This window comes from Papio anubis, chromosome 13, assembly GCF_008728515.1.
Source record: "Papio anubis isolate 15944 chromosome 13, Panubis1.0, whole genome shotgun sequence".
NCBI classification, from domain to species: Eukaryota; Metazoa; Chordata; class Mammalia; order Primates; family Cercopithecidae; genus Papio; species Papio anubis.
Genome location: NC_044988.1, coordinates 99,449,164 through 99,464,089, shown reverse-complemented (window position 1 = coordinate 99,464,089; position 14,926 = coordinate 99,449,164). Strand labels below are relative to the sequence as shown.

Sequence of the window (14,926 nt, the reverse complement as noted above, 5' to 3'; positions counted from 1 at the left end):
TTTCTATGGGATAAATTCCCAGAAGCAGAATTGCTTCTCTAAAAGTTACAGTAATTCCCAGCCCTACCACAATGTGAATGGCCCATTTTCTCTGTAACTGTCAGCTACGAATGAATCAATCTCTTTCCGCCCATCTGCAAAATGGTATCATCCTATTTCGTTAGCAATATCCATAAGCACTAGAGTGAAGTCAGCCATCCTTTTCCGAAAGTTTCTTGTCATTTCTACCTCCTTTACTGGTAAGGACCTGCTCATATCCTTGCTCTTTCTGAGTATTTTAGAACAGCGCTGGTTTTATTTTGTAACTTTCTGGATACCCAGAGAGGACCTGAAGTCATGAACTCTGACACACAGGCCCGGAGCACCCCAGACACGCCCAGTCTCTACTCTAGAGGCACTAACAGGCTTCTCAACAGCTGCCAGTCCCAGCACAAACATTCCTGCACTGCACCTCTCTTCTCCCACCTGCTTCATCCCCTCCCTGCTCTCAGATTCCCTAAGAAGCAGAGAGAAACGCAGCATCAGACAGTGCAAACACATCCGGGCCTCACTCTGCCCCACTTCACACTGCAAGAGGCGAAGTCACTTCAAAAGCAGCTATAAACACTATGAAGAACCACTCCCATGCCAGGCCTCGTGACAAAACAAGCTCAGGCCAAAGGCCACCAAGGACCTGCTGGTGCGGTGAGGCCAGGCGACCAGCATTAGGTGCCAATATGCTCAGGAATCCCACTCCTGGGAACATGCCTGCATGCAGCTCTACCCGTGGATGCAATGACTTGTCTACAAGGCCGTTCATCGCAGCATCGTCTGTTACTGGCAAGAGGCTGCAAAGGGTCCAGGTGTCTACCCACAGAGCTTCGGTCACTGTGGCCACACGATGAAACATGATGCAGCTTCAAGGTAACAAATGAGAAATCTGTCTCTATGCACTGACGTCCAAAGAGCTCCAAGATACATTGTCATGTGAATAAAGCAAGTTACAAGACAGAGAGGATTGTATACCATCTTTTATGTAAGAAAGGGCAAAACTTAAAATAAGTTTATCTGCTTGTATTCACATAAAGAAACTGAAAAGATACAAAAGAGAGTAAGTGCTTACCCGAGGGTGGGCCGGGGAGGGGGGGCACAGGGGTGAGAGAAGGACTTCTTGACATTTATCGTTTTATACTGTTTCATGTGTAACCATGTCAAGTATTACCTTTTCAAAAATTTTCATTTAACAACACCAAAAGGATGGCACTGCGTCCTCCTACTTTGAGAAGAGGCCCAGCTGGCTTCCTGCTCAGGCCTCCCTGAGCCCTCCTCGGGCCTCATTTGTAGTAACGCTCCTGGACTTGGAAAGCAGCATTCATTCCCTGCCTTGGAGAGGCTCTGTGCACCCGCCCCAACAGCTAATGGACAGAGAGCATTAGTGGTTCCCAAATGGCCTGGTCTAAACTATAATTAATGGCTATCAGGACACAGCCTCCGGAAGGTGGTCTCCCAAGCAGATGCCAGCATTTCCATTTACACAGAAGGCTGAGCAGAGATGGTCAAGGAACCAGTTTTTCCACTGCTTCAGAAATGTCCACACCCCAGGACAGAGGCAGCCCTGGATGTGGGCCCTGGCCCCGTAAGGTCTGACCCTTTACCTTAGATTTGAGCAGCAAGTCCTCTTTGGTCACCTCCCCTATGGAGTCGAGGTGAGGGCAAAGGTCCCTAGCGTCCCCCATCCTGGCCTGGGCTCACCTATGAGAAGACATAAGCAATCCTGGGTTAATGGCAGCCAGTGCTGGCAGGAGGTAGGGAGGTGGGTGGTTAAGTACATGACTTTGGCCTTGAGTCCTGGTCTGCCACACACCAGCTGGTAACCTGGGGAAGTTGCTTAACCTCTCCAAGCATTACTTTCCTTGTCTAAGAAGATAACAGTTACCCCAATGGGTCGTTCCTAGGTCACGGAGACAACGTCTGTCAAATGCCTGGCGTAATCCCTGATGTAGAGAAAGCCCATAGCAGGTGGCAGGTATCGTGCTCAGAATTAATGGTAGGGAAGACACAGGAGTCCTGTCTGCATGCAGGGAACTGCACACCAGACAATCTAAAACCACAGATGTTTTGTTAGAAGGAGGCCAAATCCATGTTCATCCAAGGATTCAGGCAGAGGAGGGGGCAGTGTAGAAAGGCTGGGTTTCAAAAAGGCAAGCAGCAGATGTTGACATTGGTCTTCTCAAGAGCCTCTGGGAGGCCAAGTGCTGGCAGACCACTTATCCCACTTCTTGTGGGAGTGCCCCAGGGAGTGGGGTTTGAACACCAGACCACCATGGGAGCAGGCCATGCAGCACCGCCTCCAGGGAATGTCTTCTGAGAGTAGGGAGAAAGTCAGAAAGGCAGAACAACCTAGAAAGCAGTCGAGAACTGTGTTTGCCACAACATCAATAGTGGTGCATCTGGGTGATGGGTTTCAAGCAATGAAAAAAAAAAAAAAAAAGCTCTGTTGCTTTTGTTTAACTGACACATGTTCATTATAAAAACAAAACTCAAACAAGAAAGCACAAAGTAAAATAAATCACTGAGAACAAGTAGCAAACATCTTTCCCAACATTCTTCTGCATTTCTTTCTCTTTTAAATCAGGGGATAAAAATATATCTGTCCTAGAAAATAAATGCTGCCCTCAAGGAAGCACCTGGGTGATGACGAACAGCTCTGCATCTTGATTATGGGGTGCTTACATGGATCTACACGTGTGTTAAAAGTGCAGAGAACTGAACACACACGAGTGCCTACAGAACTAGTGAAATCTGAATAAGCTCCATGGATTATGCCAATGTCACTTTACTGATTGTACTACAGACATACAAAGATGTATTCTTAGCTGGGATGCTGGTGCATGCCTGTAGTCCCAGCTACCCAAGAGGCTCAGGTAGGAGATCATGTGAGCCCAGGAGTTCAAGGCTGCAGTGAGCTGTGACCACGCCACTGAGCTCCAGCCTGGGTGACAGAGCAAGAAGACCTCGTCTCAAAAAAAAAAAAAAAAAAAAAGTATGTGTTACTCTTACCATTAAGAGAAACTGGGTGAAGGTACAAAGTACCTTAGGGTACACTTTTTGCAACTGCCTGTGAATCTATAATTATTTCAAAAGAAAACATTAAAAAATGAATAACTAAAGAAATGCTTCACATACGGTATTTTAGCAGAAGCAAATCCAGGCATCTGACTGCTGATTATAGCTTCAAACTGTTGCCAAATAAGGTCCAAACCAACCAAAGATGTAACTGGAGCCAAGATTGCTTTAAACAAAGGTAGAAGCCTCTGTGTCTGCAGGGGTCTTAAAAACAAAACAAAAGACCGGGTGCGGTGGCTCATGCCTGTAATCCCAGCACTTTGGAAGGCCGAGGCGGGCAGATCACCTGAGGTCAGGAGATCGAGACCAGCCTGACCAACATGGATAAACCCCGTCTCTACTAAAAATACAAAATTAGCCAGGCGTGGTGCACATGCCTATAATCCCAGCTACTCAAGAGGCTGAGGCAGGAGAATCACTTGAACCCAGGAGGCGGAGGTTGCCGTGAGCCAAGATGGTGCCACTGAACTGCAGCCTGGGCAACAAGAGCAAAACTCCACCTCAAAAAAAAACAAAAAAACAAAAAAAAACAAAAGCAGAACCCGCATGTGTGCCCCCTGATCTGAGAGGTGGACCCCCAGACTCCTCCTTACGTGCCCCTCCCTGTCCCAAATGGTCAGCCAGGGTCAACTGGCCAGATTCCCATTCAGAACATGAGTAACTAGCACTCATAAGGTGTCAGATACTAAGCTAAGGGCTTTTCGTGCATTCATTTATGAAAAACTATCCCAGCAATCATTGAGGCAGCTGTGATTAGCCCCATTTCACAGACTAAGGAACAGAGGCTCCTTCTTGTCTAAGGTCTCACAGGAATGTTGGTGCTAGAGCTGAACCTCAAGTTGGTCAGATCCTAAAGGCCCGCTCAGTTGCTTTCTAACTTGTATAAAATGTAAATGTGCAAAAGCAGGCAGAACTTACTGTCACATTGAAGATGAGCATAAAGAAAAAAAAGGAAAAAACAAAGTAGACTGAACTGTATAACACACTGCCATATTTCCATGTACCTAGACTCATCAATCAACAACTCAAGGCCAATCTTGCTTCATCTCAACCTCCTGCTTCCTCTTGCTTTTGTAGCAAATCCCAGACACACAGGCGATCACATTCCATCTGTATTTTTCTAAGAGATAAGGACTTGAAAAAAAAAAACAACCCCCATAATCCCAATTCCATTCTTTCATCTACAGAGGAAAATCCATGTATCCTCCTCGGTATGTGTTGAAGGCAGCCACCTAAGAAGAGGCCATGGGCTTACCTCTGGGTGACACGAAGTCTGCAGGAAGCGGCCAGCATTCGCATCCTTCGTTGACAGCCGACAGCAACGGACTGCAGTGGTCTGGAGTGAGTGGAGGCCTCTGGCAAGGAGCCTGGGGGATGAACCAGGGCATTTCACACAGTTCTGTTATTATTTTTGAGACAGGGTCTTACTCGCTTGCCCAGGCTGGAGTGCAGTGGCATGATCACAGCTTGATCTTCCAGGCTCAAGCAATCCTCCCACCTCAACTTCCCAAGTAGTTGGGACTACAGGTGTGCACCACCACACCCAGCTAATTTCTTTAAAATTTCTTATAGAGACAGGGTGTTGATTTGTTGTCCAGGCTGGTCTTGAACTCCTGGGCTCAAGTAATCCTCCCACCTCCAGTCTCCCAAAGTGCTGAGACTACAGGCCTGAGCCACTGTGCCCAGACAGTTCTGTTATTTTAAAATCATTCTTAGCACCAACTAGAAGCTAAAAAGGGCCCAGCATTCCTCCTGGGAGGAACGAATTTCGGGATATTGGGGATGTCCACAGGCTAGACTACTCCCTGTGCATCCAGAGAACAGTACCACCACATCACTCCTGGGCCCGCTGCCCAAGGCCCAGGCAGAGCTGGCACACAGGAGCAGCCCCTCCTAGGGAGTGCTGGCCTTCACTAGTCACTGCTGGGGCATTAACTTAGTGCTCCCCAGGAGGAATCCTGCACAGGTCTGCTGGAGGGATCTGCAGGGCCTCTCCTATTGTCCCATCAGGCTGCCACAGCCAATCAACCCTCTGGACAGGAAGGCCTGGCCCCTTCCACACATGCCACCAGGCCCCTCAGGTCATCCTTTGAGCTCTCAGGGATTCCCTGAGAACCCCAGACCCTTAAGTGTTCAGCAGGCCCAGGCTGCAGGCACAACCGAGCTCATCCACACATTGCCACTACCCACACTTCACTGGCAGGTCACAGTCTCCCAGATGTGGACAGCTCAAAGAGGGAGAGGCAATTAGAAGCTACCATTTAAAATAGTCACATGACAATGACAGCTTCAAGATTCCAAATTCCAAACCTCCTCACTTGAAGTCAGGTTTTTAAGTTTTCTTCATTGTTTCTGCTGAGGCTATATGCCCTGAGTTGGCACTAGTCCTACACTATTTTAAGCTGCAGTGGTGTGGGTTTCGCTAGCATCTTTGGTATATGATAATCTCTCTAGTTGGGTGGCTTGGGAGAGAGGGGGCAGGTTATAATTTGGCCCATTATTTATTTATTTTTTTTGAGACAGTCTCACTCTGCTGCTCAGGCTGGAGTGCAGTGGCATGATCTTGGCTCACTGCAACCTCTGCCTCCAGGGTTCATGTGATTCTCCTGCCTTAGCCTCCCGAGTAGCTGGGATTACAGGCGTGTGCCACCATGCCCAGCTGATTTAACAGGTCCACTCTTGATTTGCAAGTGCAATTGGACTCACATTCCTGCAACTTCAGAGAGAAAAATCAGCCCTGTGGCTAACAGCCCTCAATATATTCTCACTACTCCCATTTTACAGATGAAGAAACAGAATTGGAACTTAAGTAACTCAGGAACTTGGGGGAGGTCAATCATTTGGCTAGTTTTTGTTTCGTTTTGTTTGAGATGGAGTTTTGCTCTTGTTGCCCAGGCTGGAGTGCAATGGTGTGATCTCAGCTCACAGCAATCTCCGCCTCCCAGGTTCAAGCAATTCTCTTGCCTCAGCCGCCTGAGTAGCTGGGATTACAGGCATATGCCACCACGCCCGGCTAATTTTATATTTTTACTAGAGACAGGGTTTCTCCATGTTGGTCAGGCTGGTCTCAAACTCCTGACCTCAGGTGATCCACCTGCCTCAGCCTCCCAAAGTGTGGGGATTATAGGCGTGAGCCACCATGCTCGGCTTACCTGGCTAGTTTGTAACAGGTGTGACCCTGATCAGATCTGTGTGGTGCAGAGCCTTGCTCTAAATCATGAGTCGGATTTAGACAAACATTAAACTGAGCAAGGAAAAAAAAAAAAATCAGATACAAAAACATATATACCATATGATTCTATTTATATAAAATTTCAAAACAGACAAAACTAACCTATGATGATAGAAACTGGATCAGTGATTGCCTGGGGCAAAGGGTAGAGCTATATTGCAGACAAGAAGGAACTTTCTGTGGTGTTGGAATGTTCTAGATCTTATCTGGGGTGGGGTTTAATCGGATGTATACACCTGTCAAATCGTGTGCACTGTATCTTTAAAGTATGTGCATTTTATTATATGTAAATTATACCTCAATAAAATTATACCTCAATAAAGTTGATTTTAAATCAGAATGAGGCTGGGCATGGTGGCTCACACCCGTAATCCCAGCACTTTGGGAGGCTGAGGCGGGTGGATCACGAGATCAGGAGTTCGAGACCAGCCTGGCCAACATGGTGCAACCCCATCTCTACTAAAAATACAAAAATTAGCTGGGTGTGGTGGCAGGCGCCTGTAATTGCAGCTACTCAGGAGGCGGAGGTGGGAGAGCCACCTGAACCTGGGAGGTGGAGACCGCAGTGAGCTGAGATCATACCACTGCACTCCAGCCTGGGCGACAGAGCAAGACTCCATCAAAAAACAAAAAAAGAAAAAAAAGATGTTGGCTGTTGGCGAGGGTGTGGATAAACTGGAGTCCTGTGCACTGCTGGTGGGAATGTGAAATGGTGCAGCAGAGGCACAATGCAGTTTGGCGGTTCCTCAAGAACTCTAAAATAGCACCACACTATTGAGCGATCCACATCTGGGTATACACCCAAACACACTAAAAGCGGCAACTCAAAGAAATATTTGATGGCCGGGCGCAGTGGCTCAAGCCTGTAATCCCAGCACTTTGGGAGGCCAAGACGGGCGGATCACGAGGTCAGCAGATCAAGACCATCCTGGCTAACACGGTGAAACCCCGTCTCTACTAAAAAATACAAAAAACTAGCCGGGCGAGGTGGCGGGCGCCTGTAGTCCCAGCTACTCGGGAGGCTGAGGCAGGAGAATGGCACGAACCTGGGAGGCGGAGCTTGCAGTGAGCTCAGATCCGGCCACTGCACTCCAACCCCGGGCGACAGAGCGAGACTCCATCTCGAAAAAATATATATATATATATTTGTGCACCCATGTTCATAGTTGCATTATGTACAACAGCCAAAAGACGATGCAAACCAAGTGCCCATCAATAAATAGACAAAATATGATATATCCATACAATGAAATACAATTCAGCCTAAAAGAGGGAATTCTGACACTTGCTCCAACATGAACCTTAAAGACATCTGCTCAGTAAAACAAGTCAGGCTGGGTGAGGTGGCTCACGCCTGTAATCCCAACACTTTGGGAGGCTGACACAGGCGGATCACTTGAGGTCAGGAGTTCGATACCAGCCTGACCAACATGGTGAAACCTCGTTTCCACTAAAAATACAAAAATTAGCCAGGCATGGTGGCAGGAGCCTGTATTCCCAGCTAGTAGGGAGGCTGAGGCAGGAGAATCGCTTGAACCCGGGAGGCAGAGGTTGTGGTGAGCCAAGGTCGTGCCATTGCACTTCAGCCTGGGCAACAAGAGCAAAACTCCATCTCAAAAAAAAAAAAAACAAAAAAGGCAGTAACTTCTCTGAAAATATCTGCTGAACGGCCCAAAAATACAAAGTTATAAAACACTGTTAGACCATGTTAGGTGGCTTATGCTTGTAATTCCAGCACTTCTGGAGGCCGAGGCAGGAGGACTGCTTTAGCCCAGGAGTTTGAGATCAGCCTGGGCAACATGGTGAAACCCCATCTCTACAAAAAATTTAAAAATTAACTGGGCATGGTGGTGCGCACCTGTAGTCCCAGCTACTCAGGAAGCTGAGATGAGAGGATGGCTTGAGCCCAGAAGTATGAGGCTGCAGTGAGCTATGATGGCACCACTGCATTCTAGCCTGGACAACAGAACAAGACCCTGTCTCAGGAAAAAAAAAAAAAAAAAAAAATTGGCCAGGCACGGTGGCTCACGCCTGTCATCCCAGCACTTTGGGAAGCCAGGGCCGGTGGATCACGAGGTCAGGAGATCACGATCATCCTGGCTAACACAGTGAAACCCCGTCTCTACTAAAAAAAAAAAAATACAAAAAAATTAACTGGGCGTGGTGCAGGTGCCTGTAGTCCCAGCTACTCAGGAGGCTGAGGCAGGAGAATGGCGTGAACCCGGGAGGCAGAGCTTGCAGTGAGCAGAGATCGTGCCACTGCCCTCCAGCCTGGGCGACAGATCCATCTCAAAAAAAAAAAAAAAAAAAACTATTATTAAACTCTTATTTTGGTGAAACAATGTGTTTTGGGCCTAGAGAAAGGATGCTACTATCATTTCTGGAGGATAAAGTCAAGTGATTTATATTTCCTTTTTGCTTTTCTGCATTTTCTACAATGAACTTGTGTTGCCTTTTTTTTTTCCTTCCTATACTTGCTTCCTGAATGACTCTGTTACAATCATTCTAATCTAATAATCTAATAGGGTCAGTCACAGTGGCTCACACCTGTAATCCCAGTGCTTCTGAGGATCCCTTAAGCTCAAGGCTGCAGTGAACTAGGATCGTGCCACTCACTACAGCCTGGGCAACAGAGCAAGACCCCGTCTCTAAAACAAAATCAAAATCAAAAAACAACAAAAAATGCTTTTCCTCTCAAAAGGCCCCTCTCTCTCACTAGAGAGAGCTGTTTTCCTTTCTTTCTCTTTCTTTTGCCTGTTAAACCTCTGATCCTAAGAACAAAAACAAACAAAAAAGAATACCTAAATTGGTTACTTTTAATGGATTTTCAAGTTTCCAAAATAAGAATATAAGAAGAGTATCTGGCTTCCTAGGTATGTTGCTCTTCCCCAAACCCCTGAGGGCACCACAGGGGACAGAGCCTCCGTCCCCTGGAACTCTCCAGGCCCCCGTGCCAGGCACTGCCCTGAGCCTCCATGGTTTTCAGAGAAGGGGTGGGAGCATCTGAGTGATCCCAGAAGGCCCCAAAGCTGCTACCTGGATGGCTCCCAAGCACACCTCTCCAGGTGACTCACTCAGACCAAGATGTGCCCTCAACACGTGTTTTTTGTATTTTTATCTATTTATTTAGAGACCAGGTTATGAGACTGGCTAATTGTTGTATTTTTGGTAGAGACAGGGTTTTGCCGTGTTGCCCAGGCTGGTCTTGAACTCCTGGGCTCAAGCGATCTGCCTACCTCCGCCTCCCAAAGTGCTGGATTACACACATGAGCCACCACAACTGGCCCTCTCAATATTCATTTTTGCCTCATTTACCTCCATGTTGTATTCAAATTTTTCGTCTTCTCCTACTTGTCCTGAAAATTTTAAAGGCATTTTTGTCTGGCTTTAATAAATTTGATATATGCCTCTATAGACACTGGAAACAGACACAGACATAAAATGAAATAAAAATCACCTGTAATCCTGCTGTACAGGAAAAAAATATGGTTACCTTTTTGGTTTCGGTAAGTCTTTCTTACATGTACAAACATATAATTTTTTTTTTTTTTTTTGACACAGAGGCTCGCTCTGTCACCCAGGCTGGAGTGCAGAGGTGCAATCTCGACTGAGCTCAATCTCCAAATTCAAGCCACCCTCTCATCTCAGCCTCCCGAGTAGCTGGGACTACAGGCATGCACTGCCACGCCTGGCTCATTTTTAATTTTTCTTTTATAGAGACAGGGTTTCGCCATGATGCCCAGATTGGTCTGGAACTCCTGGGTTCAAGCAATCTGACTGCCTTGGCCTCTCAAAGTACTGGGATTACAGGCGTGAGCCACCAGGAATGTGAATCTTTGACTAAATCTTTTTGTTTTTTTGAGATGGAGTTTTCACTCTTGTTGCCCAGGCTGGAGTGCAGTGGTGCAATCTCGGCTTATTGCAACCTCCACCTCCCAGGTTCAAGCAATTCTCCTGCCTCAGCCTCCTGAGTAGTTGAGAATACGAGCATGCACCACCACAACCTGCTAATCTTTTTGTACTTTTAGTAGAGATGAGGTTTCACCATGTTGGCCAGGCTGGTCTCAAACTCCTGACCTCAGGTGATCCGCCTGCCTCAGCTTCTCAAGTGCTGGGATTACAGGTATGAGTCACTGCGCCCAGCCTGTTTTTTTGTTGTTATCGCTGTTGAGACGGAGTCTTAGTCTGCCGCCTAGGCTGGAGTGCAGTGGCGTGATCTCCGCTCACTGCAACCTCCACTTCCTGGGTTCAAGTGTTTCTCTTGCCTCAGCCTCTTGAGTAGCTGGGATTACAAGCACCCGCCATCATACCCAGGTAATTTTTGTATTTTTAGTAAAGATGAGGTTTCACCACGTTGGCCAGGGTAGTCTCAAACTCCTGACCTCAAGTGATCAGTCCACCGTGACCTCCCAAAGTGCTGGGAGTACAGGTGTACACCACCATGCCCGGCCTACATCTTTGACCAGGAAAAAAAAAAAATCTATTGGTCAAAATCTGTGCTTTGAAGGCTCTACATCGATACTGATAAGCTTCCCTTTAGAAAAAGTATATACATTTATCTGCCTATCAGCAGTATATGAAACATAGAAAGTTTAAGGTTTACTAACGTTTTATAAATTAATGGTGAAAAACTATTTCTATTAAGGAAAAACGGCGGTAGTACAGAAAACACTGGGTGCTTAATATTCCACACACAGGGTCAGGTGCGGTGGCTTACACCTGTAATCCCAGCACTTTGGGAGGCCGAGGAGGGTGGATCACAAGGTCAGGAGTTCGAGACCAGACTGACCAACATGGGGAAACCCCATCTCTACTAAAAATACAAAAAATTAGCGAGGCGTGGTGGCACATGCCTGTAATCCCAGCTACTTAGGAGGCTGAGGCAGGAGAATCGCTTGAACCCAGCAGGTGGAGGTTGCAGTGAGCTGAGATCACGCCATTGCACTCCAGCCTGGGTGACAGAGCAAGACTCCGTCTCAAAAAAGAAAAAGAAAAAGAAAAAGAAAAAAATTCTACACACAGGACCTAAATTATCTGAAGCATGGGGGTCGACAAGAGGGTACACATCTCAGCTGTCTGAAAGTTGTCATTTTGCTTTTCTTTGGTACCCAACCAATACTGACCATGTACCTCCTTAGGAACAGTGACTTGGGGTGCTGGGAAACAGCCAGGCATAGGCCCTGTTCTTGTAGGGCACAGAGTCCCATACTTCAACCTCAGCGTACTTGCAAGCAGACACTAGGGGGGTGATAATCACCACCAGCACCTCCTTTTCCTACACTCACCGAGGGTCAGCTGCTGCACATACATTATCCCGGGAGGTGACAGTCACTACGGAAGGAAATTACAGGGACAAGTAGCCCTGGGTTCATACCTCACTCCGCCCCTTGCAAGTCTGTGACTTTAGATAAATCGCTCAGTCTCCACATTCATAAAATGGGGACAATGGCAGCACCTAGGGTTACTCAGAAGATGAAGTGAGCCAATACACAGTAAACACTAAGTTGAATGACCAAGGGCAGGGCCTCATGGACTTTCTGGGTGGCTCAGATTTTCTACTGATTTGCATGACAAGAATGCTCAAAAAATGTTTACTACTATAATTTGTGTCACTGGCTGTTTTATAATTAGGACACTGAAATTGGTAGGAATAGAAGTCACACGCTCAAGGTCACTCAGAAGGGCACCCTCCATGAGACCACTCAGGGCTCTGCAGCCCAACCAGCCCAGCAACAAACAGGCACCACGGTGACGGAGTCAGACACACGGCAGGGGACTCATGCACGGATTCTTGGTGCGCTTCTTGAGATCTAAGTTCACCTCCTGGTGCTTTTAACATCAAAGAAAAAGCCAGGAAAGGCAACTTCACGGACTAGAGCAAACCCTTCAACAGCTTCCCTGTCCTGGGGCAGCCTGTGCTTCTGAACCCTCATTCCTGCTGAGCACCTTTGCTTCCCTGCAACTTGAAGATTCCTTTGCTCCACCAAGGCTGAGAAACTGTTCCAGGCAAGACACTGAGGAGACATGACAAAGCTGGATCGTGGTTCAAGGTTAGAGGATGCCACAAAGAACATATCCAGGACAACCAGCATACCTGAGTGTGGACTGCCTATCAGATCATAGTATTTGTTATGGCCTGAATTGTTCTCTCTCCCCCATTCATATGCTGAAGTTCTAACCACCAGGACCTCAGAATGTAATCATATTTGAAGATAATGTCTCTAAAGAGGTAATTAAGTTAAAATAAGATCTTTAGTGCAGGCCCTAATCTAATCTTACTGGTATCTTTATGAGATGAGAAAATCTGGACTCACACAGAGGAAACACCAAGCCAGGACACAGCGAGAAGATGGCCATCTGCAGGCCAAGGAAAGGGCCTTCAGAAGAACCAAACCTTTAGTCACCTTGATCTGAGACTTCCAGTCTCTAGAACTGTGAGAAAATAAATCTCTGTTGTTTAAGCTACCCAGTCTGTGGTACTTTGTTATAGCAAGTCTGGGAAACAAATACATGATTCCATCAATGTGAAAGTTTCTAGGCCAGGAGTGATGGCTCATGCCTGTAATCCCAGCACTTTGGGAGGCTGAGGCTGGCGGATCACCTGAGATCAGCAGTTCGAGACAAACCTGGCCAACATGGTGAAACCCCGTCTCTACTAAAAATACAAAAACTGGCTGGGCATGGTCGTGGGCGCCTGTAGTCCCAGCTACTCAGGAGGCTGAGGCAGAAGAATCACTTGAACCCGGGAGACAGAGGTTGCAGTGAGTCGAGATCACGCCACTGCACTCCAGCCTGGGTGACAAGAGCAAGACTCTGTCTCAAAAAAAAAAAAAAAAAAAAAAAAAGAAGAAAGTTTCTAAAGGTGGAACTCACTCTCTGGTTACGTATGATAATGTTCTTATTCTTAGTTAATTCCCGCCGGGATATTTAGGGGAAAAGGACTGTGATGGCTGCAGCTTACTCCTACCTGAATCAGCAATAATTATGATAATAAGTATAGAGATTAGAGCTAGAGTAAATAAGGCAAATGTTACAATTGGTGAATCTAGGTGAGGGGTAAGGGGGAGTTCACTGTATTCTTCTTGTAACTTTGAAAGTTTGACTTTTTAAAAAAATAGATTCCCTTTCTCGCCTCTGAGGTGGGAGCAGGGAGGGGGCTTTCTGGAACAGGCAGCCCCATCGCAGGATCCAGGACCCAGCACCCACTGAGCCTCCAGACCTAGTACCCAGGGCTTCGCTCACCCACCCTCTCGGGCAAGGGCGGCTGTTTTTCAACTCACAGAGGAAGAATGGAAAGTCCCAGACAGGAAGCAACACAGCAGGAAGCCAGCAGGTTGTGTCTGCTTTCCCCACTCTTCCCGTCCCACCTGTGCCTCTGTGCAAATATATGGAGTGTGCACAGCAGGCGTTTCATAAAGGCTGAAAGGGAAAGACACCTGTGCAGCTGAAAGAACGTGCTCTGAGGTGCAGCCGCGCAGAGTAGGACCTACTGTGCGACAAGTCAGCAAGGTACAGGGTGTGCCCAGCCCTCTCGGCCCACCAGAGCCTCCTCTCTTGAGGCAGGAGAGCACAGGATGGGAGGAGGAAGGCCTGAGACTTTTGGCAAAGAGCCCACCATTGCTGGCCCCAGAAGACCTACAAGATGCTTCAGGCTCATAAAGGCAGCTTTCCTTCCCTGAGCCTCCAGGGAGGGGGAAAGTGCCACTCCACCCACAGGCGCAAAGTGGAGGGGCAAGGCCTGAAGAGGGGCAGGGGAGGGACCAGCCAGCACAGCCTGTGGGCCCAGGCAGGCAGCACATCTGGACCTGGCTGCCTCTGGTGCCTGTTACTCATGGTTTCCCAGAGGTCCTGGCTACATCCTCCTCCTCCCAGCAAGGAACCAGTCCCTCAGGATGGGGAGGGTGACACTTCTGGTCCTTCCACCCACACAACGATGCCCACAGTCCTGCCCACGTTGACCCCAACCACATTAGTCATCTCACACCCCCAGCCCTGCACAGGGTGTGTGCCCACCCCCTCCACATTCCCCTCTGGCCCTCACAGCACACAGCCTTTCTCTCCTTCCTGCTGTCTTCACTCCACCTCCACACAACAGCATTCTCCCTAAGTCCCAGACACACCCACCCCTTCCCTTAACCCAGTCCTCACTCGGAGGCCACCATCCTGACTCTGGAAGCAGAGCCCTCAGGCCTCCTCATGCCTCCGCACCTCCACAATCTCTGCTGCCCACACACCTCTGTGTTTCCTCATTGCCCTGCCCACTGCCCCACGGCCCTGAATACTGGAACTGACACTAACATCTTAGTATGGTGTTCTCACATATGACCTCACTGGGCCCTCACAACCACCCTGGGAGGTGGCAAGGTTCCAAACTAAATCCATCTCCATCACTAACGATGGAGACACAGAGGCTCAGAGAGGTGGAATAACTGGCTGAGGTCACACAGCTACTGAGCTGCAGAGCCATAATTCAAACCCACGACTACCTGCCCTGAGGCCCGTGCTCTGAACGCTCAGCTCCACGATGTCACAAACAGCCCCGGCCAGCCTGGCATGGGGACGACCTTCACCTCCCCAAATCCAAACACG

The 14,926-nt window shown here is 47.9% G+C and overlaps 1 protein-coding gene across 4 annotated transcripts in view; it reads right to left on the bottom strand.

Annotated features, from left to right (window-relative positions):
• Positions 1-14,926, bottom strand: part of USP20 (ubiquitin specific peptidase 20) — a 46,465-nt gene that overhangs the window by 27,893 nt on the left and 3,646 nt on the right. For all 4 annotated transcript variants that reach the window (XR_002517423.2, XM_003911196.4, XM_009188031.4 and 1 more), the window contains exons 2-3: positions 4,361-4,472; positions 1,635-1,731 (exon numbers count right to left, since the gene is read on the bottom strand). Coding sequence is in view for 3 of the 4 variants with exons in the window: in XM_003911196.4 (XP_003911245.2) it covers positions 1,635-1,715 (81 nt within the window). In the remaining variant the exon portion in view is untranslated. The remainder of the gene's footprint in view (positions 1-1,634; positions 1,732-4,360; positions 4,473-14,926) is intronic.